Source organism: Diospyros lotus, chromosome 2, assembly GCF_014633365.1.
Source record: "Diospyros lotus cultivar Yz01 chromosome 2, ASM1463336v1, whole genome shotgun sequence".
Lineage (NCBI taxonomy): Eukaryota > Viridiplantae > Streptophyta > Magnoliopsida > Ericales > Ebenaceae > Diospyros > Diospyros lotus.
This window is the reverse complement of record NC_068339.1, coordinates 13481627-13509602: the sequence shown is the minus strand read 5'-3', so window position 1 is coordinate 13509602 and position 27976 is coordinate 13481627. Positions and strand designations below refer to the sequence as shown.

Below are 27976 nucleotides of genomic sequence, written 5' to 3'. Positions count from 1 at the left end.
GAACTTGCATCCTTGTCTGTAATCTGTTACTTGAGTGCCATCCGTGCTATGTCCGTGGGGGCTAATGGTGTTTTTTCTTATTTTTAAAAGAGATTGTTGTTGTTATCTTCTTGAGATTTAGAAAGAAAGTCGTAACTTATATTATTTTTTATAGTAAAATATTCTTTTATCCATAGTTTTTATCTTGATTTATTTGAGAATTTTCACGTAAAATCTATATATCCAATTTTTTTTGTTATTATTATTTTTCTTAAATTATTAGATGCGACTCTACTCTAATTATTTTACAAGAGTTAAGTTTCTGCACATTTATTTAGTAAAAATACAGGTAAACACACAAAGTGGTAGGTTAGGGAAGGAGAGTTTGAAACATTATTTTGTGAGTCTAATGCTGTGAGTTTGGTTTATAACTTCTCTAGTAGTTGTTGGTTTCATGCTGTACGGTCTATGGGTTTAAGTAGCAGGCTAATAATGATGCTGACAAGATCCTAGTAGATCATGGAGCTGATCAAGTGTATGCATTGAGATGCAATCCTTTTAAATTTCATAAAAAAAGAAGAAAAAAAAACTCATGCATGTTACCAGATATAATAGAAAGGCCCTTCAAATGCTTTCCTGGGTGTTGTTCAAAATCAGCACCATCTCTCTGTCTCTTCTTCCAGAAATGCAGATGATTGAAAGCATGAAATAGCTTTCGTCAATGTTGTTCAGAATCTTAACCCTGCTTTTATTTCTCCCCTTACAATTGACTTCTTCAGAGGTAAGGACCTGGATCAGATTGGGTTACTGGAATACTAGCTCCCCATTTATCCCCATTCCTGAGATAGATTCAACACTGTCTACTCATCTCGCTTGTGCCTTTGCCAGAACCAACCAATTCTTCCACTTACAGGTCTATGTCACCCTTACTGATGATGAACCCGATTTTTCCACCTTCTGCTGCACTGCCATAGGCAAGAATCCATTGGTTACCACCATTCTGTCTATCTGGTTTGGAGTCTGGAGATGCACATTATTCAAACTTCTCTTCCATGGTTAGCCAAGCCTCTCAAAGGACCTCCTTCATCCAATCTTCTATTAGGCTTGCTAGGCTTTTTGGCTTTCAGGGCATCGACCTCTCTGGCGATCCTTCAAGCATGGTGACCAACACACTGGATTTGGGAACTCTTATGCTTCTTGATGAATGTCCGGCTGCCATAAACACTGAATCAAGGAATTCTGGGCAATGTAGATTCCACCAGTTATCCAGTAGGCTCAATGGTGAGGAACTTGGGACTGGCTAAATATTTTAGCATTTGGGTATCACTTGGCTACGAGAGAACTGTTAATCCTACAATCGATACAACCAGCCAAAAATGAAACCAAGAACCAACACTACAAGAAAAACGGAATTTAGCGACGGATTTTTAACGACGGACATTTCCGTCGCTATTTTGCGACGGAATAGCGACGGATTTGCAATAGATTAATTTTTTTTTTTTTAGAATTAGCAATGGATTTTAGCGACGGAATATTTTTCCGTCGCTAAAAAAATAAAAAAATAAAAAAAAATTATTTTTTTAGCGACGGAGGAAATAATTTTCCGTCGCTAAATTTTAATAATAATAAAAAAAATAAAAAAAAATTTATATAGCGACGGAAAATATATTCCGTCGCAAAATTTAAGAAAAAAATTAATTTTAATATTAATTTAAATAATTAAAATAAAATTTTAATTTTAAATTTTTTATTATTAAAATTTAGCGACAGAAATAGATTTTCATCGCTCAATTTTATAATAAAAAATTTAAAATTAAATTTTTTTTAAATAAAAAAATTAAAGCTAGGACAATCCGTTGCTTTAATTTTTAATTTTTTTATTTAATTAATTTATAAATATTTAAATTTGGGAAGAATATTTAAATATATAAATATTTAAATTTTATAAAAAATTAAATATACATTTAAACATGAATATAAAAAAATTAATTTATAAAATTTAAATAAATATATTAATATTAAAAATTATAATATTGCTAAATTCTAACTTTATCAATTAATATATTTTATGTGTATAAAATAAAAAATATATTAAATGTATAATAATTAATTATTTGTATTATTTATTAAATGTGTATAAAATATAAACAAAACTACATTTGAAAAATAAATAAAAAATTTAAAAATCATAATATTATTGAAATTTTCTTTATTTTAAATTTTAGAAATCATAAAAATAAAACAATATTGAGAAATTACATTATATAAAAAGGTGTCTAGGAGCTATTTGTCAATTTCTTATTTTTTATAAAGAAGAGAATTTTTTGCAAAACTAAAAAGTTTAAAACTATAATATATGAATGACATTGTGTACAAGACCATAATATTTATTAAATGTGTTCAAAATGTAAACAAACACTATATTTGAAAAATAAATAAAAAGTTTAAAAATCATAATATTATTGAAATTTTCTTTATTTTAAATTTTAGAAATCATAAAAATAAAACAATATTGAGGGATTACATTATATAAGAAGGTGTTTAGGAGCTATTTGTCAATTTCTTTTTCTTTATAAATAGGAGAATTTTTTGCTAAACTAGAAAGTTTAAAACCATAATATATGGATGACATTGTGTTTTATAACAATATCATATGTCACTATCTAATATATAGACATTGTAACACAATTAAATATACAATTAAGTCATTCATAATAAACAATTAGGGAAGTGAAATGTGTTGATTAAGATAACAGAGTATCAAGATAAGTTCGAAATGATTTTCGAACGAAGATATGGAATGGTTTCCTCCTTAATAGTTATACTATAAAAAAATTATAGGGGTTAATTTTTATTTTTAAATTTTAAATGTTATGTATAAAACATTAATGTTGACCGAGAAAAAAATAAATATATTGCTTTATTATTTATACTCTTTAATTTTGTTTTTGAGATATAGATGAAATTCAGCAATTTGAAATTCGTTTAGTATAATTTTTATTTATAAAAAAAAATTAATTTTTTAAGATAACAAACTATTAATAAATAATTCAATATATAAAATTAATTTATTATAATTATTCGATTTATAATATAATTAAATTTTTAGATAATTACAATAATATTCTATTTAAATTATTGAATAATAAAATTTTATTTAAATTACATTATTTTTATCAATTAAATAATTATTTTTTATTATTTTTATAAATTATATTATTTTTTATTTAATTAATAAATATTAAAAAAAAATTGAAGAGGCGGGAAACTCCCCTGCCTCTTTCATAACCAAATCCCCCCTCCCCCTTCCCCTTCCTTCCCCCCCAAAAACCCTAAGTCCCCCCTCCCCCAAATCTCTAACCCCCTCTCTCTCTACCTCTCTCTAGCTTCTCGCCCCCATTTTCGTTCTCTGCCTCGCCTTCCCCCCGCTCTCGCTTGATCTCACCTCTCGCTCGCGGCCTCGCCCTCGCTGTCTCGCCATCGCTGTCTCGCTCTCGCTCTCGGTCCCTGCTTCGCCCTCACTCGATCTCGCCTCTCGCTCGCGGCCTCGCCCTCGTTGTCTCGCCATCGCTCTCTCGCTCTCGCTTGCTGCATCGCCCTCGTCTCTCGCTTGCTCGCTCGCGGCTCACCCTCGCTCGCTGCCCCTCGCCCTAGCCCGCGTTGCAGCCCCTCGCCCTCGCCCTTGCCCAAGTTAATTTTTTATTTTTTATTTTGTAAATAAAATGTTAATTTTTTATTTTTTATTTTGTAGATATTTATTTTATTTTTTATTTTTAAAATTTGTTTGCAGCTCAGTTTAATTTAAGTAAATTTAAAGTATTTTCAGATGTTTATTTTTTAGATATTTATTTTATTTTTTAGATTTTTTTTGCTATTCATATATTTTGTATGCTTTTTTCTTTTTTTTTTGTGTTATTTTATTTATTTTCAGTCAATTATTAGAAGTGTTTGTTAGTATTATAATTTTATTCTATTTTTGATTATATTTAAAGTTTAAATATTTAAGTATTAATTAATTATCTCTTTTTTAATAATTTTATATTTGTCAAATTGTAGTGTAAATATTTTTTTTATTTTTTAATTATTATTATTATTTTTCTTTATTTTTTTTATTTATAAATATGAGTTAGCGACGGATTATATTCCGTTGCTAACATTTTTTTAATTTTTAATTTTATATTTAAAAAATAAAAAAATTATTAAAAGAATTAAATTTTAAAAATAGCGACGGAATATTCCGTCGCTAAAATAAATTTTAATTTTTTTTAATAATTTTTTTTTAAAAATAGCGACGAAAATTTCTGTCGCTAAATTTAAAAAAAATACATTTAGCGACGGAAAATTTTCCGTCGCTAATCCGTCGCTAAATTGGTGACGAATCTGTCGCAAAAAAATATAGGGACGATTGTTTCAACGACGGAAAAAATCTGTCGCTAATCCGTCGCTAAATTGATTTAGCGACGGATTTTTGGATTTAGCGACGGAAATATTCCGTCGCTAAAATCCGAAATTCTTGTAGTGCAAGTCGAGAAATCGAATCGAAAAAATAAACCAATCGCACCAATAACACAGTATACGTGATATATACAACGCGATTATACCAAATCACCAAAGAACATAATCTTTACAGAATTGCATCAAGAAAACAAAACACAAATATAGTACAAACTGCATCAAATTGTGCAAACACAATACTCACAAGTGCCTCTTAACATTACCTCCCACGACGAAACGATTTGAACTAGAGATAGAGCAATATAGTGAACATTATTACCGATCGAAGGATTCACGGGTTGTGTCACCTCTAGGGACGGATTTAGTAGTGAGCTGCCTTGAACTAAAGCCCATGGCAGCCCACAACAAAATTTATATTTGTAATGTAAATTTTTTGATTTTTTAGTAATAGCCCAGCTTAAATTTAGTCTAGCCTACCCCCAATTTTAGTCTAGCCCACCCCCAATTTTGCCCAGCCCACCCAACCCACCTACCTAGATCTCCCCCTGGTCACCTCTCTCTTAGCCGATTAGGGTTTTTTGATTGTGAAAAAGGATGATTTGAGTTTCATAAAACCTTTAAATACTCAAACTGAAAGAATGTAAGCCACAAGATTACCGCTTATAAGAGATCGAAGGCTAATATTAAACATGGCCAAATAATGCTGTAATGCAAATGAAATTAAGGCCAACATGCACATGAAATGCAGATAAAATGTAAACATTTATCATGTAATTTTGAATCATTTATCACAACAAGAACATTTTACAGGTGGTCATGCTGCCTTACATGACCCCTCAAGCAATATAAGTACTGATTGTGGTATAAGGGAATGGATTGCTAAAGGATTTCCAGCTTGTAAGATGGTTCTGGGGTTGCCATACTTTGGCTTTGTGTGGTTACTTGCAAACCCCATACAAAATGCAATTGGGGCACTTGCAATGGAATTGCGCCCTACAACTACATCAAGACGTACAAGATAAGCAATGTTGGAGCTTTTTCAAAATAGAATTTAACTTATGTTGTAAACTATGGCTCCGATGGTTTGCTTTGGGTTTGTTTTGATGATGTTGAAGCTATAAAAAAGAAGACTGCTTATGCAAGGGATAAAGGGCTTCTGGGTTATGTGGTATGGCACATATGATATGATTATAATTGGATCCTTTCTAAGGCAGGTAAATTGCATTTTATAGTGTAATTTATGCAGTACCCTCTTCTTTTTTCCCCTTTTCATATGGATGCTGAAGCCGACCTCACCTTATGGGATAAAGGCTTGTGATTGTTGTTGATGTTGTATATGGAAGCTGAAGGGGGTCAAGCCCTGAATGGGAGTTGAGTCTCACTAATCACTATCATGAAATCAAGTTTCTCTGCTTGTCCCTTCACATATTTCTGAACTCTCTCTAGCTTCTCTGTATATGTTTAATGTAACAGGGCAGACAGCAGCATTGACCAGTGGTGGCTTTATTGAAAAAGAGAGCCTCCCATTTTTTGAATATCACCTATTGCCATTTTTACTGCATAAGATTTCAGGGCACGCACTCTGGTTTTCCAAACAGAGCATGATTTAAAAAGTTTGCATACAAAGATGGCCAAGCATCCTTGTGCCACTCTGATCAATACATGTTACCTTCGCAGCTTGCGAATGGGGCAACAAACAAGGAAGCAGTTGGGATTATATAGATCTTATTATATGTGTAGTGGAATTAAAAATTTTAGTTTGTAGGTATCCCGTTTTTTAGAAAATATAGTTTAAGAAATTGAAAGCAAAAACGAAAGGTTATCTCTTTGATAAAATTCGATTTCACCGTTAGATTTTCGACCGTATAATCCTCTAAGTGTAGGATGTTGAGTCAATTCATCCGAAACTACTTCTATCCAAGAATATCAAGAGAAATAGAAGTGAAACAATTTTTTCTCAAAATTTCTAACTCACTTCCCTAGTTCACACACAATTCCTCAAAACTCTCTCAACACTCAAAATGTTTCAAGTGTCTTAAATGAAGTGTTAAGAAAGCTTTTATATAGAGTTTTATTAACCCTACTCACTAAATGAGTTGGACTTCTCAAGCTCATTCCATTTAATGCTATTGGGCCAAGTCAAATCTAATGGTGTTTATTTGAATCTAATAGTGTTATTGGACCAAGCCCAATGTGCTAGCAAAACGTCCAATCCAATTAATAATTAAATAATTACATTCATAATATAATTATTTAATTATTCTTATTTATTCAATAAATAAATACATTATAATTAGTAATTATAAAATTACTAATTTATCAATCTTCTGTTTAAAAGTGATTTTTTTTTTTTTGTGAGACTTTCTAGGCTCACAAATAAATTGGCAATGAGAATAATCAATAATTAATCCTTGTAAATTATGAGTGGCATCTAGCAATATGTCATGATTATCCAATTTATTGTAAAGCGAGTATTGTGAACCTTTTACAACGTTCTATTATCCTATATTCCGATAAGATATGAGATCATGGCCAGTATGTTGAATTTCTTAATCTCGTCATATGACCAAATCCAAAATCAATCTTGACTAATTATAACACAACCCTTATGGAATAAATTTCATCGTCACATTATCTTGGCCAAGGATTTTATCATTAAGTGATTACTGGATTGCATACATACCTATCTCGTGTATCACAGAATCAGACACATAAATACGTATGATTATTCTAGATTTGAACAACTATATAATATCGTTGATATTCTAATCCTCTCAATTTGAACAACTACATAATATCGTTGATATCTTAATCCATCAATACATAGATATCCATATCATCTCAGGTCTAAGGACTAGTTGCACAATCGTAGCTAACATTAAATCAATGACCTATGAGAAATAACCCATGTGATTTAATATTAATGGTTTCGTTTAGTGAACTCGTTCTTGTAACGAGCACCCACTCATCTTCCTTTTATATCTCATACAAAATGGCACGAGAGTCACCAACTTTATCTTTTAGTATCTCATACTAAATAAGGAAGAAGACAATGTGCTGGTCTTTACGAGTTGCTATTATTCAGATTAGGAATTCTACGGTCAGGAACATGTTTATAGTATAATGAACTATGGATTATCTATAACTCGTATTCTTAATTCTTAAGAATGGTATTCACTCCTTATTATACTAATAGATATATATTTTATAATTTAAACTATATTATAATTTAAATAAAATATAAATTTGTTATTTAAATAATATTTAAAAAATTACAAGATCGAATCCCTTTATGTGACTAAAATTGATCCTCAAAGGTCATATCTAACAACAAAAATTGCTATTGGCTATTGTGCTGCCCATAGTTATCGTACTCACTCTCCTGCCAGGCACTTCAATGGACGACTATGATCAATTTACAATGCATTTCTTAGATCATTTCAAAGTACTCTTTGAATGGTTATCCATTAATTACGCATATTAAATCACAATAACGCAATTGAATGCCGATATCCATACAGTTTAGTGTTAACTGGTCACCAACTTAAATATTTCAATAGACGAAATATTGGGTTGCGCTTCACGTAATAATAGTTTAATTTTTATTTATTAAACTTCTAAAAGGGTTAAGGTTATATAACTTTCTATCTAAAGTTAAGCACCAGTAAATCACAGCAAAGTCAAAAATGGCTGCTCATTTAAAGTAATAGGTTGAAAATTCTAATAAGTTTAATTCATTTTCATTCATGCAAGAAAAGGAAGAAAAAAAAAATAATCAAACTTTGAGCATAAAATAGCAATAAAATGGGATACATATCCTTGGGTTGACCCAATTTGGGTAAACGGCATTTTCATAGGGTGGACTCAGTCGCTTAACAGTCCATCATGCAGCTGCAAATATTTTTTTCTAACACGATGTTTCCTCTTTTCTTTTAGTTCTCTGATTAGGTGGCTCTAAGTCAGTTTTTTTTATAATTATTTTTAATAAAAAAATTAAAATATTTGCAACATCTCAAAGTAGATGGAATGGAAGAAATGCGACTACACTTGGCATGATATTTTTAATTATCGGACCGTCTTCTCCAAATATTTTAATTTGTGTTATCGGACCGTCTTATTCAAGAACGATTCTGATGTCACTTATAACATCCCGTATTGAGCGATCGGAAAGACCAGATCAACTTACACTGATAGGTCTATGAGAACTTCTCAAAGGTCACTCATCTTTGAGTTACCCCAGGTCAAACATGCTTAACCTGTGAGTTCTTTATCCACATTCAGTCCAAAAATTATTTAATTAGTGTTGTTTTCTTCCTTATTATCCTTGATATATATACTAGTTTCTCTAGAGTCCTTTCTTAGACCTGACCTTGAGCTCTTGGGGTATTACAAAGCGTGAGAGGTTCCACCATTATGTTCAAATCTGGTGTGAGTGGTTTTGTCAGAGAATAATGTGGGCGAGAGTCATTTCGCCTATAAGTTAATAAAATATATGAATTATGGTTCTAATTTATTTACTCATAAATGTGCATATTTAATTCATCATCTCCTATTTTGTATTAATTATTACTTGGCATATCATGGCATGATAATTTATTTATTATTGATGCATTGATTCTATATTTCTCCATTATAATGTAATTACATCTCACTAAGTCAATGGTGGACTTATCTCTTAACATTTTTAGATTTGTAAGCTGGCATCAACTTTGGCGGTAAGTGATTCTGACTGCATTTACCCTAAATACACTCCCGACTACAACACATTCACTACACTTTACTGAACTTATTTATGGGAATATTTATATTCTTTTCTTTTGTTTTCTAAATAATTTTGGCAATGTAACCAGATGATGATTTTGGCTAGTGGGCACTTAAATTCCAAAATGATAGTTATGGTAATTTTTATTGTAAACTTTAAATGTTTAAAATAATAGATGATAAATAGTTTATTATAAGACTTATTATTCTACATTGGAGTCTATGACTTCTTAGGGGATAGTGTCGATCACGCCTTCGAAATTGGGTTGACACAAATTTAAAAGTGACTTAAGTTGGAATGAAATTTAAAATATATTGTAGTTAAGTTGAATTTTAAGTGCTTATATATATATATATGATAATTATTATTAGTTTTATGAATATATATATTATTTTGACACTCACTCATGCCACTTGTGTATTAATGTGTTACATCAATATAAATGTATTAGGACGCTGAACTTATGACATCGTGAAAGACACTTGTATGTTGATATCTTCATTAGTTTTATGAATTTGAAACAAGTGGGCTATCTATACCAACTTTATCTTTATCTCTTTTTTTTTTTATCTTTTTTTTTATAGCAATTTTTAGACAATCATAGGAGGTGAAATAAGCATTATATAGATTATTGTCTCATCCATCAATGTAATAGTTGTGAAAGAAAATGAATCACATATAATTAAATTTGTCACATTTTTAGTCAATTTTGCACCAACAAATATACGAAGCATACACACATTTTATAGCATGCAAGTATCTGAATTGGGTACGTACTTGATGTTTTCTCAGACAATTTTACTTTTGTTTTCATAACTCAAATTCATAATTTTTCAATCACAAAAGAGCAATCATACCAAAAGCAACCACCCAACAAAAAAAGTTGAGCTAGTGTAATTGCATGCAATTCTACGGTCTGACAACCATAATTCACCAACTTTGAAGTCTCCTTATCGCAAATCCTAATCATGCTATCAGACCAAGCTAGAAATACAAAGCTCTCAGCTTAAGTTTAAAACTTCCTATTAGGCATCATGTATACATGTTTGCCCCTTGCTTGTCAAGGTTAATGCTATTGTAGCAAGCCAACACCATGAAGGACTACTACGAAATTTGCACTCTGGCAAATTAACACAATTTCCTAAGCTTTTATCGTGGTTCAAGTTGTGATATTGTTTCAACATCCACAGAACAAATTTCTGGCCGCCGTTGGACAGTGGCATCGTCTTCTTTCCTCGTCCAGAAAGCAGGGATTTTGGGAGTGGGCACAGCCTCACTTTCATTTTTGAGCATGGAAGAAACTTCCAGCATGGACGGCCTATCTTGCCATTTCTCTTGGACGCACAGCAAGGCCACCTGCATGCATCGCATGATTTTACATGACGACAAAGAATCATCCAGCAGTGGATCCACAAACTCCATGCCTTTCCCATCTTTCCATAGTTCATAAGCCTGGAAAAAGTCGCAAGAGTAATCATCCATCCTTTCTGTTGGCTGTGAATTGCAAGTTTGAAAGAAGAAATTGTCGAGCAACTTACGTATCCTAGAAGATTTAGATCTTCTTTTGGGCCACATACACATGTATTCTTTTTGCCACTTATGATTTGTAGCAGTAGAACTCCAAAGCTGTAAACGTCATATTTTGTTGAGTATATGCCATTTCTTATATATTCTGGAGGAACACAGCCGCTGCATTTGACAAATAAAAAGAAATATTTAGTATTTATCACCATTAGACATTGTTTTTTGAGAGATTGATCTAGGGCTGATTTACTTACTATGTTCCTACAATTCGGCTGGTATTTGCTTCTTCATCATCCTTGTGAAAAATTCGAGCTAAACCAAAATCAGATATTTTAGGTTTCATCTTACTATCCAATAAAATATTACTGGCCTTTAAATCCCTGTGAATTATGGTCCATCTTGAATACTCTTGGAGATAAATAAGCCCTTGAGTAACTCCTTCAATGACTTGAACCCATTTGCTCCAATCAAATAACATGCGCCTAATCGGATCTAAAACAAACAGGACTTGCAGTGATTAGTTACTTCCTTGAAAACTTAAATAAGAATCAAGGTGCACTTACACCATGCTTAAACAAAATCCTAAACATGATTTATTTCCAGCTTAATGGTGTGTGGTATGGCATATCCTCAATTCTCGAAGTCACTTTCCCAATTCATGTGGCTACGAATACTTGTTCCGTGACATTAGGCTAGAGCTTGAGCACTTCAGGCATATGCCCATCTAGTGGCAAGTATATGAAAGATTGATGTCTGAAGGGTCCTGCTAATGTTTTGTCAAATAATATACACATCAAAAATAACTACAAACTACACGTATTTTAGAATCCTACTGATGCGTTCAGTCTTGGCATTGACACGGCTAATATGAGTGCCAGTCTAAGAAGAGAATTGTTGTTAAGAATTGTTGTTTTCAATATAATACAAGAATCAACATTATTCTTGTTGAGTTCCATATATTGTTAAAATATGATCGCTAGGAAGAAGTGTCTTGAAATGTCGAATCCCTTTAAAAAGGGCTACGCAGCAATTCTGCAATCCTGCTGCTGGGGCCAAACCTACCCTTAGTTTTGTGTGTGAATTTTCAGGATTGCAATAACATCTACAAAACGTATGAACCCAGAGCTGGTTAATTATTCCTAGCATGTACTCATTAACATATAAGTGGAAGAGATTGCACACCATGGAGGTAGAAGGCCAAGCTTTTGTTTGGCATATACTCATAGATCAGCAGCTTTTCTTCCCCTTCAGTGCAAAATCCCAGAAGTCTAACTAGGTTGACATGTTGAAGTTTTGCTGTCAGTGTAACCTCATTTTTGAACTCCTCGGCTCCTTGATGAGAAGTTTCAGAAAGTCTTTTCACAGCGATTTCCAGTCCATCTGGTAACTTTCCCTGACAAAACACTATAAGTTGATCCTTAATTTTTTCAACAGGATATTGCAGATTTTTGTGGTACACTATAAGTTGATCCTTCATAACTGTCTTAATGCTTAGATAATTATGAAGTAACGACCATAAATACTATTCAGTGCCTTGATTTTGTTCTTGTTGTCAGTCTTGGGAGTCAAAAGCAAAGCTTAGACTCCATTTGTTTGCAAAAAAGTGTTCTACAGGAAAATACCTTCCCTATTTTCCATTGTTTGGGACCATGAAAATCTAAAAGTCAACTGAAATTGGTTTTCGGTCAATTGAAAATAAAGTCTTCAACTTGTGCTAATTCCCGAAAAACAACTTACCGTCTTGAAAAGGGTAAGCCGTTTTCCTCACAATCCTAACCTCTCAAGACACCACCCCTCCTCAACACACTAGTAATGGTTTTCTAAGAATTTTTTTTTTCAAATTACAGCCAAACAACAAAAAACAAATTTCAAGAAAATCATTTTCGTTGGAAACTATTCTTCCTCATGAAAACACATTTTTGCAAACAAATTAACGGAGCCTCAATCTCCTAGAAAATTGGCTAGTTCTAGTGGCTCTAGTCATACTAATCCAAGATTAAAATTGGTCCACAGGACACCAAAGATTACCTTATAAACAGGTCCAAATCCACCTTCACCAAGCTTATCTTTGCTTGAAAACTTGTTTGTGGCAGTTTTGATGTCAGCAAAACTGAATGCTTGAAGATTAGGTGATGATGACTTTCTACCTCGAGTTAATATCCTCATAGCTGAATATAAAAGTGGAGTGTGTCAATATTCAATTGCTTAATGACAAGCAGTAAGTAAAATTGTGATTGCTTGCCTTTCATTCTGAGCATTCTCCTCTGCAGATACACTGTTGAAGCTCCTAGCAGGAGAGTAAGTCCAACAACTAAGGGCAGAAAAACAACCAAAAACAGTTTCTTGTGTCTTTGTTCCTTGTGTTCCTCATAAGCTGAAATAAAAGAAGATTATATATTGATCAGAGTTTAGAAAGTTGCGCACATACAGTAGTGAGATTCGGCTCTCACCCAGAGCTTGAACACCTTCATCTAATTACATATTGAAAGGAAAGAAGAGGCGGGTACAAAATAACATACCAAGCCTTTATCTCACTATATTGGGTCAACTACATGAGAATTCTATAGCTCTTAAGTCATTTTCAGTTTAATTAAATTACAAAAAAGGATCTGTGGTTTACCTGCCTTAGAAAGGATCCAACGATCATCAAATGATATTTGCCATACAGCATAACCAAGAAGCTTTTTTTCTTTCGAGTACGCAATCTTAGTTTTGATTGCTTCTACATCGTCGAAACAAACCCATAATGACTCTGTGGTGTAGTAATTTACAACATAAGTTGCATTGTATTCTGAATTAGCTCCATAAGTTTTCACTGACTTCATTACGTAGCTATATGGTATGTATCCACCTAATGCAGCGCCTGGACCACTTGCAGATGCCCCAATTGCATTGTCTTTGGGGTTCGCAAGTTTCCACACATAGCCATAATATGGCAAACCCAGAACAATCTTGCTAGCAGGAAATCCTTTAGCAATCCATTGCTTTATACCATAATCGGTACTTATGTTGCTCGAGGGGTCATACAAAGCAGCATGAGCACCTGTAAAATTTTCTCTCTGAGGCAAATGATAGTCAAATGCTGCAATGTTTAACCAGTCTACGTTCCGTGTCATTGAGTCCACAGGGTAACTGGTGGAATGTATGACTGGCAAGTAATAACCTGACACAGTCAAGATGAGTCTTGATTGCCCGGAGTTCTTTGATTCAGAGTTTATAGCAGCTCGCCACTCATCAAGGAGAGTTCCCAAATCCGTTGTGTTGGTCACTATGCTGGAAGCATAACCTGAGAGATCAATGCCCTGAAAGCCGAAAAGCCTGGTGAGTCTAATGGACGACTGAATGAAAGAGTTCCTTCGAGAGGGTTGGCTAACCATGGAAGAGAAGTTTGAAGATTCTGCATCTGCACCCCAGATTGATAGAATGGTGATAACTGATGGATTCTTTTTTCTCACAGTGAGGGTGAAGGTGGAGAAGTATGAATCAAAGTCGGGGGAAACATAGATCTGGGAAGTGGAAGAGTTGATTTGTGCAAAAGCGCATGCAAGGTGAGTAAACAGCGTTGAATCTATGTCAGGAATAGTGATATATGGTAAGCCTACATACCAATAACCTGATCTGATCCAGTTGTTTGCGCCTGAAGAACTCATCACTTGTAAGAGAAGAAACAGAAGGAGGGTTATGATTCTGAACAACATTGAAAAACACTGATCACTTCTGATTCTTGACACCACCAAAGAAAGACAAATCTTTTTTGGCGAGTTTGAAGGTCTTTCTTTCTTTATAAAGAAATTTCTATCCTCCCAAATAAACATAAAGGGAAAGGGCGACTCCACTGCTTGTGAGTTGTAATCGTTTTTTTTTTTTTTTTATTGTAATATGTGCAAAATTTTGGACATATTACAATAAAAATATTTACTATTCTCTTTGATAATTTACTATTTATTTTTCTTCCATCATTTTATTCCCTAACCAAAGTTCATCCATAAGAAAATATTTATCATTTTAATCCCTTCAACCAAAGTTTAATCAGAAACAATTTTAGTAATCCTATTTATAATTAAGTTATTGCAAACTAACAAATCGTAATTGTTTTCTGTTCCAACCACCTTGAGATGTGACAAATATATTTCAGCACCCAACTCAAGTCTGGCAAGTACATGTAAATGCCATTTATTGCAGCAGTGAAATTAGTAACCAATAAGATGCAGCCACTTTGAACTGGACACTGATTGATTGATATTAACTTTGACAAAGTCACATAAATATCACAATTAAAGTTTGCAAGTTACTATATAATCATAAATCTTTTTCAAATTTAATAAATTCATGTAAATTATAATATATATTATTATTAGTGAAGTCAAACAAAAAGAGTTCCACTGTTGAAATGTTCAAAGTTTCATAAAACTAAACCGTGTGAGTATTAGCATTATGAGTTTGCCATAAGCTTCACATATACGGGAAGATGACATGACAAAACTTCATTAACAATAGATTTTTGAGGAAACAATAACCTGATAAACTTGTGGCGTACAAAATTAATGGAAAATGTCAAGAATCAAAGAATTAGGAGAGGAATTAAGGGATAAGTAGGGCAATTGTGCATGTGCAGTGGAGAGTTATTTTTACAGTTATATAATGATAGTGTTATTTTTCAGTTGTGTAGTAATTGTAACTACTGTAAATAACTATTGGAATGGTCATATATAAAGGTATGCCACAATATTTAGAGATTATTAAGAAAGTAATTATTGTTCTCTCATTTTTCCTCTATCTATTCTCTATCTCTCTCTATTATTCTCTTTAATTTTTTTGTTTTCTTCCACTTTCTCTATATTCTCTCTTCATTTCTTTTCTCTATTCTTCCTTTTCAATTCTATTCTAAAAATCCTAGATTCAAAACTAAGGTCTTGATAAGAGCAATGGATTCTTTGACACTAATTTGATAGTTTGGATCTATTAAAGATGACAGACAGAACTTGTAATACCCCCTATCTGTGTGAGGTCCACGTAATTTAGATAAATTTAAAATATCGAAAAGTGGGTTTAAAAGTAAAATAAATCGCCGAATCGACCAAAGATAGTACCTCGGACCCTAGATGATTAAGAAAAATGGTATAGCATCATCAAGTAATATAAGTTATGATTTTTGGTGATGAAAGAAATTGGATCGAGAGTAGTTTTCGGTACAACTGTCGACCGGGCTAAGAATATTGAATCGATGTAAGAGACGTTCGAAAAGTCAACAAAGCGTGTCAATGACTAATATTTTATGTATAAAACAACCCTTAAGTGATTCCGGGTTGAATTGAGTGGATTTAGGGTCAAAACGATCAGTCGAGCCTAAGTACAATTTTTTAAATTTGCCTGAGGGAGGTCAAAATGGTAATTTTTTAGAAGTTTCAAGGGAGAAATGAGAAGTACTAATCTTGAGGGTTTTAGTGATGGTGCTGGAAAGATCAGGGGCTTGAGGATAAGGACTAAAATGCAAAAGAAAATTTCAAGAGGGCCAAACTGTAATTTTCAAAAAATCTGCACACGCATGGTAGATCTGGCCGCAGATTTGGTCAGAAAATCCAGAGATTTGCCAGCCTAGCTTCGTCACGGCATGGCCAAGGATGGTCTAGGAGGTGTGTGAGAGAAGATATGGCTGGAGATTGGCCACGTGGGGGTCGATTTTGGCCTATAAATAGCGAGGGTTCTTGGCTGAATTTGGAGCAGCAAATCACTCGAGTTTGAGGGCGAATCGAATGAAGCCAATAAAGGGCTTTTGATCCTTGAGGCGAGATGAGCGTTTCTGGTAAGTTTCATGAGTTTTCGAGGTGTTTCGAGGGCTGATCGGAAAAACGAGGCGGACCGCCGTGTCGCTCCTGAAACTGCTCGATCAGAGGGTTTTCCAGTCTGTTTTCGATCGAGGGTTGGTGCCATCGAGATCGACTAGGAAAGAGCTTCCAGATGGTGTGATCGGGGGTGGATTCTGGTGCCGGCCGACGAACTGCTCGCTGGAGAAGACGACGCGCATGCATTGCACGCGTGGCTGCCATGCGCAGCACCACTCGGCCACGCGTGAGGGCGCATGAAGGCTCAGCTATTTTTGGAATTTTTTATTATTTTTAAGAAAAATAAATTAGAAATTATGGTGGAATAAAATTTTGAAGAATAATGGAGGAAATGGTCATTTTGTAATTTTCAAGAGAAATAAAGCTTATGGAAAATAGAAGGAAGTATAGGAAAATTTTCATAAAATTCTAGAAGACAGGGAATATTGATTTATGAATTATTGTGAAGAAAAATCAAGGAAAAACCTTGAGTAGGTATTTATTTGAATTTTTTGGAAGATAAATATAGAGAAAATAAGAAGAAAATTGGAGAAAATAGATATTGATATGCTTTTATGAACAAATATGATGCTTAGGGTGCCTTGAAACTAAGGTGGAGTGACTCGTGCGAAGTCAATGTGAGCACGCAAATTGAGGCATATCATGCTTTTCGAGAAAATTTGAGTCGCGTCTAAAGGTGAGTGGTTCTATTGAAAAAACTTGTTGTGGCATGTGAATGGTTTACTATAAGTTATTCAATCCACATTAAATTTTATACAATAAATTGCATACATTGAGATGTTGATTTTATATTATGCATGTTATAATTTTCAGCATTGGCATGTTATGTATTGCTCATGTGAGACGTGGGTTGTAATCCTGTGACGTTGTCCCTGAGTGATAGCACCCGGGATGCATCCCGAGAATTAATGCTATGTGACCCACTTGGGACGGGGTTGAGACGGATTTCACCCTACGGTACTCAAGTGGCGGGCCTGAGAGTGGACACCACCCCGGTTGTTGGCTCAAGTGGCGGGGCTGAGAGTGGACACCACTCCAGATTCCTTTGAGCAATAGTATTAATACTGAGGTGTCGTTGATTCCGGGAATAGTGCTGATGTGATACTTTTGGGGCTAGGGTTGTGTTGGGTTTCAGAATGCTTTTGAGTAGGAGTGCAATGCCTAACAATGACAATGAGGTGGTTCCCGGGTTCATATGTCGAGGTTGTCCCTCTTAAAGCAAGATTGGTTTGCCAATGGGTCGGTGTGGTCGTGTCGCCTTTAGAGAGATTATATTTTTCCCAGTTAAGGCTAAGTGCTATGGGGGTTTCTCTTAGGCTGGGGTATGTCAGGATTTGTCAATTTTATATATGATTTTGCATATATTCATAAAAATCTTTTTGAACTCTCACTTAGATGATTTAACATCTAATTTGGATTATGTCTCTAGAATATTCAAACGTTCCAGGTGAAAGCAATGGCGCCAAGGGAAAGAAAGTCGTCGAGATGTAGCTACTATGTTTAGTTTTCATAAGTTTTGTCGATGATTACGATGTTCAGAGGTCATGTAATATTTTGATATTTTCATGTGAAACATCGATTTGGTTATTTATCTGTAAAAGGAATTTGTCGGTTATATATAATTAAGGTTTCGACCTTGCTTCCGCTGATGTGATTGATAATACCTGTCTTAGTTTATTAATTTTTAAATTTTGATATGCTGAGAAGGTATAATCAGAATTGTCGGGAAATGAATATGATGAGGATATGTATATCGAGAGACTTATGTTGTGTGTATGATGTTGAAAAAAAAAATATTTCTAAAATCTCAAGGTAATGCACGTTCTGGAAAAATGGGACGTTACAGAACTAGAATGAAGCAATTGGAAGCACAGGTCAACCAAATTAACTCCCAAGTTAACTCCCTCGTGACAAATTTGTAAACTCAAAAAGAGGCCCTGGAAAAAAGATTAAGCATGCATCACAAAGCAACTCAATAATTGAAGAACAAGTTCGATACTTTGATAGAAGGATTAGCTAAAAGACTCGATGGGTTATTGCAGATGTTTTTCATTATCAGGGGACTTTTCGTCGAAGGAGAATGGTGATTCAATTCTGGAAGGTATTGGTCATAACCCTAAACCATCTAGATTGCTTAGGTTAAAGATTGAAAATACTTGTGGACAAGATAATTTGACAGATCGCGTGGTTGATAGGAGATTGGAAAATAATTCCTTTAGTACTCCATATGTCCGCAACAATGATCTTATGTCAAAACTAGAAATTCCCTTTTGATGAAAAAAAACTTAAGGTTGTGGATAAGAAAATGCCAAAAGTTCTTTTAGTTTTATAATATACTAGAATTTTGGAAGGTAAATTTGGCTTCAGCTTATTTGAATGATATTGTTGATGCCTGGTATCAAGAATGGGTAAGACTTACGGTTGAATGCATGTGGAAAGATATTGTGGGTGAATTATGTGAAACATTTGGGGATAAAAATATGGCTAACATCATAGAAAAAATTTAATAAATTGGAGCAAGTTAGATCGGTACTTGAATATATCAATCGATATTTAACGAGCTAAAGTCTTTAATGGCCATTACTAATGAGACCTTATCTAAAGTCTATTTTGTTTCTAGTTTCATTAGTGACTTAAGTAAAGACTTGAGACCAATAATTAGAATGTTGCGACTGACAATTATCGAACAAGTGACGAAAAAGATAAAACTACATGAATTGTCTCAACTTAAGAAATATAGGATTTTATTGGAATTGGGCCTAGTAGAAATCATAAATAATATATGATTTAATTTATTTAAATTAAGATTATTACAAAATCAATAATATTATTAATCATGGCGTTTCACTTATATATTGTAAATCAATAGATCCTATTTTTTCTTACACATGCATTTTAGTTAGTAAACAATTAATACACGGATAAATTTTAGTTGATTTTCTAGATTATTCATAAAAAAATTCCGAACATAATCTTTTATGTATTCAAATAATTATAACATACGTACCTTAATCCACTGTACAACATATTGGTAAACATTTTTCCTATAATCTAGTGGAGTTTTAATTTTATAAAATTCAGAAAAAGAAACTCAAGAGATTAGAAATGAAGGAAAATGAAGAGAAGAGTCAATTGAAGAAAGGTATATCCCTATTTATAATTATCCATTTCTTCAATGGACGACTATGATCAATTTACAATGCATTTCTGAGATCATTTCAAAGTACTCTTTGAATGGTTACCCATTAATTACTCATATTAAATCACAATAATGCAATTGAATGCTGATATCCATACAGTTTAGCGTTAACTGGTCACCAACTTAAATATTTCAATAGATGAAATATTGGGTTGCGCTTCACGTAATAATAGTTTAATTTTTGTTTATTAAACTTCTAAAAGGGTTAAGGTTATAAAACTTTCTATCTAAAGTTAAGCACCAGTAAATCACAGCAAAGTCAAAAATGGCTGCTCATTTAAAGTCATAGGTTGAAAATTCTAATAAGTTTAATTCATTCTCATTCATGCAAGAAAAGGAAGAAAAAAAAAATAATCAAACTTTGAGCATAAAATAGCAATAAAATGGGATACATATCCTTGGGTTGACCCAATTTGGGTAGACGGCATTTTCATAGGGTGGACTTAGTCGCTTAACAGTCCATCATGCAGCTGCAAATATTTTATTCTAACACGATGTTTCCTCTTTTCTTTTAGTTCTCTGATTAGGTGGCTCTAAGTCAGTTTTTTTTTTTTTTTAATTATTTTTAATAAAAAAATTAAAATATTTGCAACATCTCAAAGTAGATGGAATGGAAGAAATGCGACTACACTTGGCATGATATTTTTAATTATCGGACCCTCTTCTCCAAATATTTTAATTTATGTTATCGGACTGTCTTTTTCAAGAGGTTGACTCTGATGTCACTTATAACATCTCGTATTGAGTGATCGGAAAGACCAGATCAACTTACACTGATAGGTCTATGCGAACTTCTCAAAGGTCACTCATCTTTGAGTTACCCCAGGTTGACCATGCTTAATTCAGGAGTTCTTTATCCACATTCAGTACAAAAATTATTTAATTAGTGTTGTTTCCTTCCTTATTATCCTCGATATATATACTAGTTTCTCTAGAGTCCCTTCTTAGACCTGATCTTGAGCTCTTAGGATATTACAAAGCGTGAAAGGTTCCACCATTATGTTCAAATCTAGTGTGAGTGATTTCGCCAGAGAATAATTTGTGGGCGAGAGTCATTTCGTCTATAAGTTAATAAAATATATGAATTATGGTTCTAATTTGTTTACTCATAAATGTGCATATTTAATTCGTCATCTCCTATTTTGTATTAATTATTACTTGGCATGTCATGGCATGATAATTTATTTATTATTGATGCATTGATTCTATATTTTCTCATTGTAATGCTAATTACATCTCACTAAGTCAATGGTAGACTTATCTCTTAACATTTTTAGATTTGTAAGCTGGCATCAACTTTGGCGGTAAGTGATTCTGACTGCATTTACCCTAAAGACACTCCCAACTACAACACATTCACTACACTTTACTGAACTTATTTATGAGAATATTTATATTCTTTTCTTTTGTTTTCTAAATAATTTTGGCAATGTAACCAGATGATGATTTTGGCTAGTGGGCACTTAAATTCCAAAATGATAGTTATGGTAATTTTTATTGTAAACTTTAAATGTTTAAAATAATAGATGATAAATAGTTTATTATAAGACTTATTATTCTCCATTGGAGTCTATGACTTCTTAGGGGATAGTGTCGATCACTGCCTTCGAAATTGGGTTGACACAAATTTAAAAGTGACTTAAGTTAGAATGAAATTTAGAATATATTGTAGTTAAGTTGAATTTTAAGTGCTTATATATATATATATATATGATAATTATTATTAGTTTTATGAATATATATATATTATTTTGACACTCACTGATGCCACTTGTGTATTAATGTGTTACATCAATATAAATGTATTAGGACGCTGAACTTATGACATCGTGAAAGACACTTGTATGTTGATATCTTCATTAGTTTTATGAATTTGAAACAAGTGGGCTATCCTTGGATTGGGTTCAAATTTGAAACAAAAAGCAAGCCTTTCTACCTTTCTATACCAACTTTATCTTTATCTCTTTTTCCTTTTATCTATTTTTTTTACAGCAATATTTAGACAATCATAGGAGGTGAAATAAGCATTATATAGATTATTGTCTCATCCATCAATATAATAGTTGTGAAAGAAAATGAATCACATATAGTTAAATTTGTCACATTTTTAGTCAATTTTGCACCCAACAAATATACGAAGCACATTTTACAGCATGCAAGTATCTGAATTGGGTACGTACTTGATGTTTTCTCAGACAATTTTACTTTTGTTTTCATAACTCAAATTCATAATTTTTCAATCACAAAAGAGCAATCATACCAAAAACAACCACCCAACAAAAAAAGTTGAGCTAGCGTAATTGCATGCAATTCTACGGTCTGGCCACCATAATTCACCAACTTTGAAGTCTCCTCATCGCAAATCCTAATCATGCTATCAGACCAAGCTAGAAATACAAAGCTCTCAGCTTAAGTTTAAAACTTCCTATTAGGCATCATGTATACATGTTTGCCCCTTGCTTGTCAAGGTTAATGCTATTGTAGCAAGCCAACACCATGGAGGACTACTACGAAATTTGCACTCTGGCAAATTAACACAATTTCCTAAGCTTTTATCGTGGTTCAAGTTGTGATATTGTTTCAACATCCACAGAACAAATTTCTGGCCGCCGTTGGACAGTGGCATCGTCTTCTTTCCTCGTCCAGAAAGCAGGGATTTTGGGAGTGGGCACAGCCTCACTTTCATTTTTGAGCATGGAAGAAACTTCCAGCATGGACGGCCTATCTTGCCATTTCTCTTGGACGCACAGCAAGGCCACCTGCATGCATCGCATGATTTTACATGACGACAAAGAATCATCCAGCAGTGGATCAACAAACTCCATGCCTTTCCCATCTTTCCATAATTCATAAGCCTGGAAAAAGTCGCAAGAGTAATCATCCATCCTTTCTGTTGGATGTGAATTGGAAGTTTGAAAGAAGAAATTGTCGAGCGACTTACATATTCTAGAAGATTTAGATCCTCTTCGGGGCCACATACACATGTATTCTTTTTGCCACTTATGATTTGTAGCAGTAGAACTCCAAAGCTGTAAACGTCATATTTTGTTGAGTATATGCCATTTCTTATATATTCTGGAGGAACATAGCCGCTGCATTTGACAAATAAAAAGAAATATTTAGTATTTATCACCATTAGACATTGTTTTTTGAGAGATTGATCTAGGGCTGATTTACTTACTATGTTCCTACAATTCGGCTGGTATTTGCTTCTTCATCATCCTTGTGAAAAATTCGAGCTAAACCAAAATCAGATATTTTAGGTTTCATCTTACTATCCAATAAAATGTTACTGGCCTTTAAATCCCTGTGAATTATGGTCCATCTTGAATACTCTTGGAGATAAATAAGCCCTTGAGTAACTCCTTCAATGACTTGAACCCATTTGCTCCAATCAAATAACATGCGCCTAACCGGATCTAAAACAAAGAGGATTTACAGTGATTAGTTAATTACTTCTTTGAAAACTTAAATAAGAATCAAGGTGCACTTACACCATGCTTAAACAATATCCTAAACATGATTTATTTCCAGCTTAATGGTGTGTGGTATGGCATCTCCTCAATTCTCGAAGTCACTTTCCCAATTCATGTGGCTATGAATACTTGTTCTGTGACATCAAGCTAGAGCTTGAGCACTTCAGGCATGTGCCCATCTAGTTGCAAGTATGAAAGATTGATGTCTGAAGGGTCCTATTAATGTTTTGTCAAATAACATACACGTCAAAAATATCTACAAACTACACGCATTTTAGCATCCTACTGATGAGTTCAGTCTTGGCATTGACACGGCTAATTGAGTGCCAGTCTAAGAAGAGAATTGTTGTTTTCAATATAATACAAGAATCAACATTATTCTTGTTGAGTTCCATATATTGTTAACATATGATCACTAGGAAGAAGTGTCTTGAAATGTCGAATCCCTTTAAAAAGGGCTACGCAGCAATTCTGCAGTCCTGCTGCTGGGGCCAAACCTGCCCTTAGTTTTGTGTGTGAATTTTCAGGATTGCAATAACATCTACAAAACGTATGAACCCAGAGCTGTTTAATTATTCCTAGCATGTACTCATTAACATATAAGTGGAAGAGATTGCACACCATGGAGGTAGAAGGCCAAGGTTTTGTTTGGCATATACTCATAGATCAGCAGCTTTTCTTTCCCTTCAGTGCAAAACCCCAGAAGTCTAACTAGGTTGACATGTTGAAGTTTTGCTGTCAGTGTAACCTCATTTTTGAACTCCTCTGCTCCTTGATGAGAAGTTTCAGAAAGTCTTTTCACAGCGATTTCCAGTCCATCTGGTAACTTTCCCTGACAAAACACTGCATCCTTAATTTTTTCAACAGAATATTGCAGATTTTTGTGGTACACTATAAGGTGATCCTTCATAACTGTGCTTAATGCTCAGATAATTATAATCACCGTAAATACTATTCAGTGCCATGTTTTTGTTCTTGTCGTAAGTTTTGGGAGTCAATAGCTGATGTGGATGAGATGACTTTTAATATTTTATGAAGGGTTTCGATTTGGGTGATTTTAAAGGCTAATTTCAAGGTAATCGGGCTGATGGTTCAATGGGCAAATTTCTTTGTTTAGGCCTTGAAATTAGCATTTTTGTTATTTTAGAAAATAATTGACTTGAGAATAACTTCCATTAGGAAGTGAATTTTAATATGCTGTTTTGGGGATTTTATTTATTTCTATCTAATTTTGATCCTGTAATGAAAACTCAATCTTACATTTTTTTGGTAAAATTTGAATTACAGGGTTTTGGGGTATTTTCTAATTTTCTAATAGTTATAGCCTATAAATACTATATTTATAGGATATTTTTTGCAGTTGATTTCACAATTCTAATAAAATTTCTATTGAAATTTTTTTCATTATTCTCTTCAATTTTTTGGTATTCTTTAGAATCAATGAATCATTGGTTGAGTCCTATAATCCAATATTTGTGAGTGAATCAACAGGTTATTAGAAGACTTATGCTATGTCAATAGCAAAAAGCTTAGACTCCATTTATTTGTAGAAAAGTGTTCTACAAGAAAACACACCTCCTCTATTTTTCAGTATTTAGGACCATGAAAACATAAAAGTCAACTGAAATTGGTTTTCGATCAACAGAAACTAGAGCCTTCAACTTTGTGCTAATTCCGAGAAAACAATTTACCGTCTTGAAAATGGTAAGCCGTATTCCTCACAACCCTAACCTCCCAAACACCACCCTCCTCGGTATACTGGAAATGCTTTTCTAACAAAAAAATTTCAAGTTACAGCCAAATAACAGAAAACAAATTTCAAGAAAATTCTTTTCTTTAGAAACTATTCTCCCTCAAGAAAACACATTTTTGCAAACAGAAGGAGCCTCAATCTCCTAGAAAATTGGCTAGTTCTAGTGGCTCTAGTCATACTGATCCAAAATTAAAATTGGTCCACAGGACACCAAAAATTACCTTATAAACAGGTCCAAATCCACCTTCACCGAGCTTATTTTTGCTTGAAAACTTGTTTGTGGCAGTTTTGATGTCAGCAAAACTGAATGCGTGACGATTAGGTGATGATGACTTTCTGCCTCGAGTTAATATCCTCATAACTGAATATAAAAATGGAGTGTGTCAATATTCAATTGCTTAATGACATGGAGTAAGTATTGGTGAACTCCAGAAATCGTTATTTCTTACCTTTCATTCTGAGCATTCTCCTCTGCAGATACACTGTTGAAGCTCCTATTAGGAGAGTAAGTCCAACAACTAAGGGCAGAAAAACAACCAAAAAGAGTTTCTTGTGTCTTTGTTTCTTGTGCTCCTCATAAGCTGAAATAAAGGAAGATTATATATCGATCAGAGTTTAGAAAGTTGAGCACATAAAGTGAGATTCGGCTCTCACCCAGAGCTTGAACACCTTCATCTTGCATATTGAAAGGAAAGAAGAGGAGGGTACAACAACAACAACAACATACCAACCCTTTATCTACTATGTAGGGTCAACTACATGAATTCTAGCTCTTTAATCAATTTCAGTTAAATTACAAAAATTGATGTGTGGTTTACCTGCCTTAGAAAGGATCCAATCATCATCATATGGTATTTGCCATACAGCATAACCAAGAAGCCCTTTTTCCTTCGAGTACGCAATCTTAGTTTTGATGGCTTCTACATCGTCGAAACAAACCCATAATGACCCTTGGGTGAAGTAATTTACAACATAAGTTGCATTATATTCTGAAATAACTCCATAACTTTTCACCGACGTCCTTATGTAGCTATAGGCTATGTATCCACCTGATGCAGCGCCCGGACCACTTGCAGCTGCCCCAATTGCATTGTTTTTGGGGTTCGTAAGTTTCCACGCATAACCATAATATGGCAAAAACAGAACAATCTTGCTAGCAGGAAATCCTTTAGCAATCCATTGCTTTATACCATAATCGGTACTTATGTTGTTCGAGGGGTCATACAAAGCAGCATGAGCACCTGTAAAATTTTCTCTCTGAGGCAAATGATAGTTAAATCCTACAATGTTAAACCAGTCCACGTTCCTTCTCATTGAGTCCACAGGGTAACTAGTGGAATGTATGACTGGCAAGTAATAGCCTGACACAGTCAAGATGAGTCTTGATTGCCCGGAGTTCTTTGATTCAGTGTTTATAGCAGCTCGCCACTCATCAAAGAGAGTTCCCAAATCCATTGTGTTGGTCACTATGCTCGAAGGATCACCTCCGAGATCAATGCCCTGAAAGCCGAAAAGCCTGGTGAGTCTAATAGACGACTGAATGAAAGAGTTCCTTCGAGAGGGTTGGCTAACCATGGAAGAGAAGTTTGAAGATTCTACATCTGCACCCCAGATTGATAGAATGGTGATAACTGACGGATTCTTTTTTCTGACAGTGGGGGTGAAGGTGGAAAAGTATGAGTTATAGGCGGGGGAAACATAGATCTGGGAAGTGGAAGAGTTGATTTCGGCATAAGCGCATGCAAGGTGAGAAAACAGCGTTGAATCTATGTCAGGAATAGAGATATATGGTGTTACCGCATACCAATAACCTAATCTGATCCAGTTGTTTGCACCTGAAGAACACATCACTTGCAAGAGAAGAAACAGAAGGAGGGTTATGATTCTGAACAACATTGAAAAAAATGCACTGATCACTTCTGATTCTTGACACCACAAAAGAAAGCCAAATCTTTTTGGCGAGTTTGAAGGGTCTTTCTTTCTTTATCAAGATATTTCTATCCTTCCAAATACACATAAAGGAAAAGGGCGACTCCGCTGCTTGTGAGTTGTAATCGTTTTTTTTATTGTAATATGTGCAAATTTTGGACCATTATATAAGATAGTTTACTATTTATTTTTCTTGCATCATTTTAATCCCTAACCAAAGTTCATCCGTAAGAAAATATTTATCATTTTAATCCCTTCAACCAAAGTTTAATCAGAACAATTTTAGTAATCCTATTTATAAGTTATTGCAAACTAACAAATTGTAATTATTTTCTTCTCCAACCACTTTGAGATGTGACAAATATATTTCAGTACCCAAGTCTGCCTGGCAACTACATATAAATGCCATTTATTGCAACAGTAAAATTAGGTGAACACTATGAGGCAGCCACTTTTGACTGGACAATAATTTATTGATACTTAACTTTGACAAAGTCACATACAAAAATGTCACTTAACATTTGCCCAACATGGACAGATTGAAAGGAGGCAGAGGGGTGGAGGGGCGTGGGCGGATTGGACTCACACACCATCCGTCGCAAGTCCGTTTGAGAAATATATTATTGTTGGACACAAATAATTATATAATAGTCTTGAAGTCATATAATCACACTTAAAGTTTAATTTGTAAATTATAATATAATCATTAATTTTTCACAAATTTAATAAATCCATGTAAATTATAATATATATTATTATTAGTGAAGTCAAACAAAAGGAGTTCAACTGTTGAAATGTTTAAAGTTTCATAAAACTAAATCGTGTGAGTATTAGCATTATGAGCTTATCATAAGCTTCAGATGTGAACATGACGTGGCAAAACAATAGATTTTTGAGGAAACAATAACTTGATAAACTTATGGTGTACAAAATTAATGGAAAATGTCAGGAATTAAGGAATTAGGAGATGAATTAGAGGAAAAGTAGGGCAGTTGTGTGTAGTGGAGAGTTATTTTTACAGTTATATAATAATAGAGTAAATTTTTTTTAGTTGTG

General features: G+C 33.8%; 1 protein-coding gene across 6 annotated transcripts in view; it reads right to left on the bottom strand.

Annotated features, from left to right (window-relative positions):
- LOC127794561 (cysteine-rich receptor-like protein kinase 19) overlaps positions 1-27062 on the bottom strand; it is a 46303-nt gene extending 19241 nt beyond the window's left edge. Inside the window, exons 1-7 of one of the 6 annotated variants that reach the window (XM_052325750.1) lie at positions 25810-27061; positions 25441-25572; positions 25213-25352; positions 23860-24070; positions 22944-23181; positions 22704-22854; positions 10553-10648 (exon numbers count right to left, since the gene is read on the bottom strand). In XM_052325750.1, the coding sequence (XP_052181710.1) occupies positions 10553-10648; positions 22704-22854; positions 22944-23181; positions 23860-24070; positions 25213-25352; positions 25441-25572; positions 25810-26887 (2046 nt within the window). In that variant the 5' untranslated portion in view covers positions 26888-27061. Of the gene's footprint in view, positions 1-10086; positions 10649-10734; positions 10886-10974; positions 11213-11902; positions 12114-12748; positions 12889-14188; positions 14419-21962; positions 22618-22703; positions 22855-22943; positions 23182-23859; positions 24071-25212; positions 25353-25440; positions 25573-25809 lie in introns of those variants that run through there. The other 5 variants (XM_052325749.1, XM_052325748.1, XM_052325746.1 and 2 more) reach the window with 5 other exon arrangements.
- Between the last annotated feature and the right edge of the window lie 914 nt (positions 27063-27976).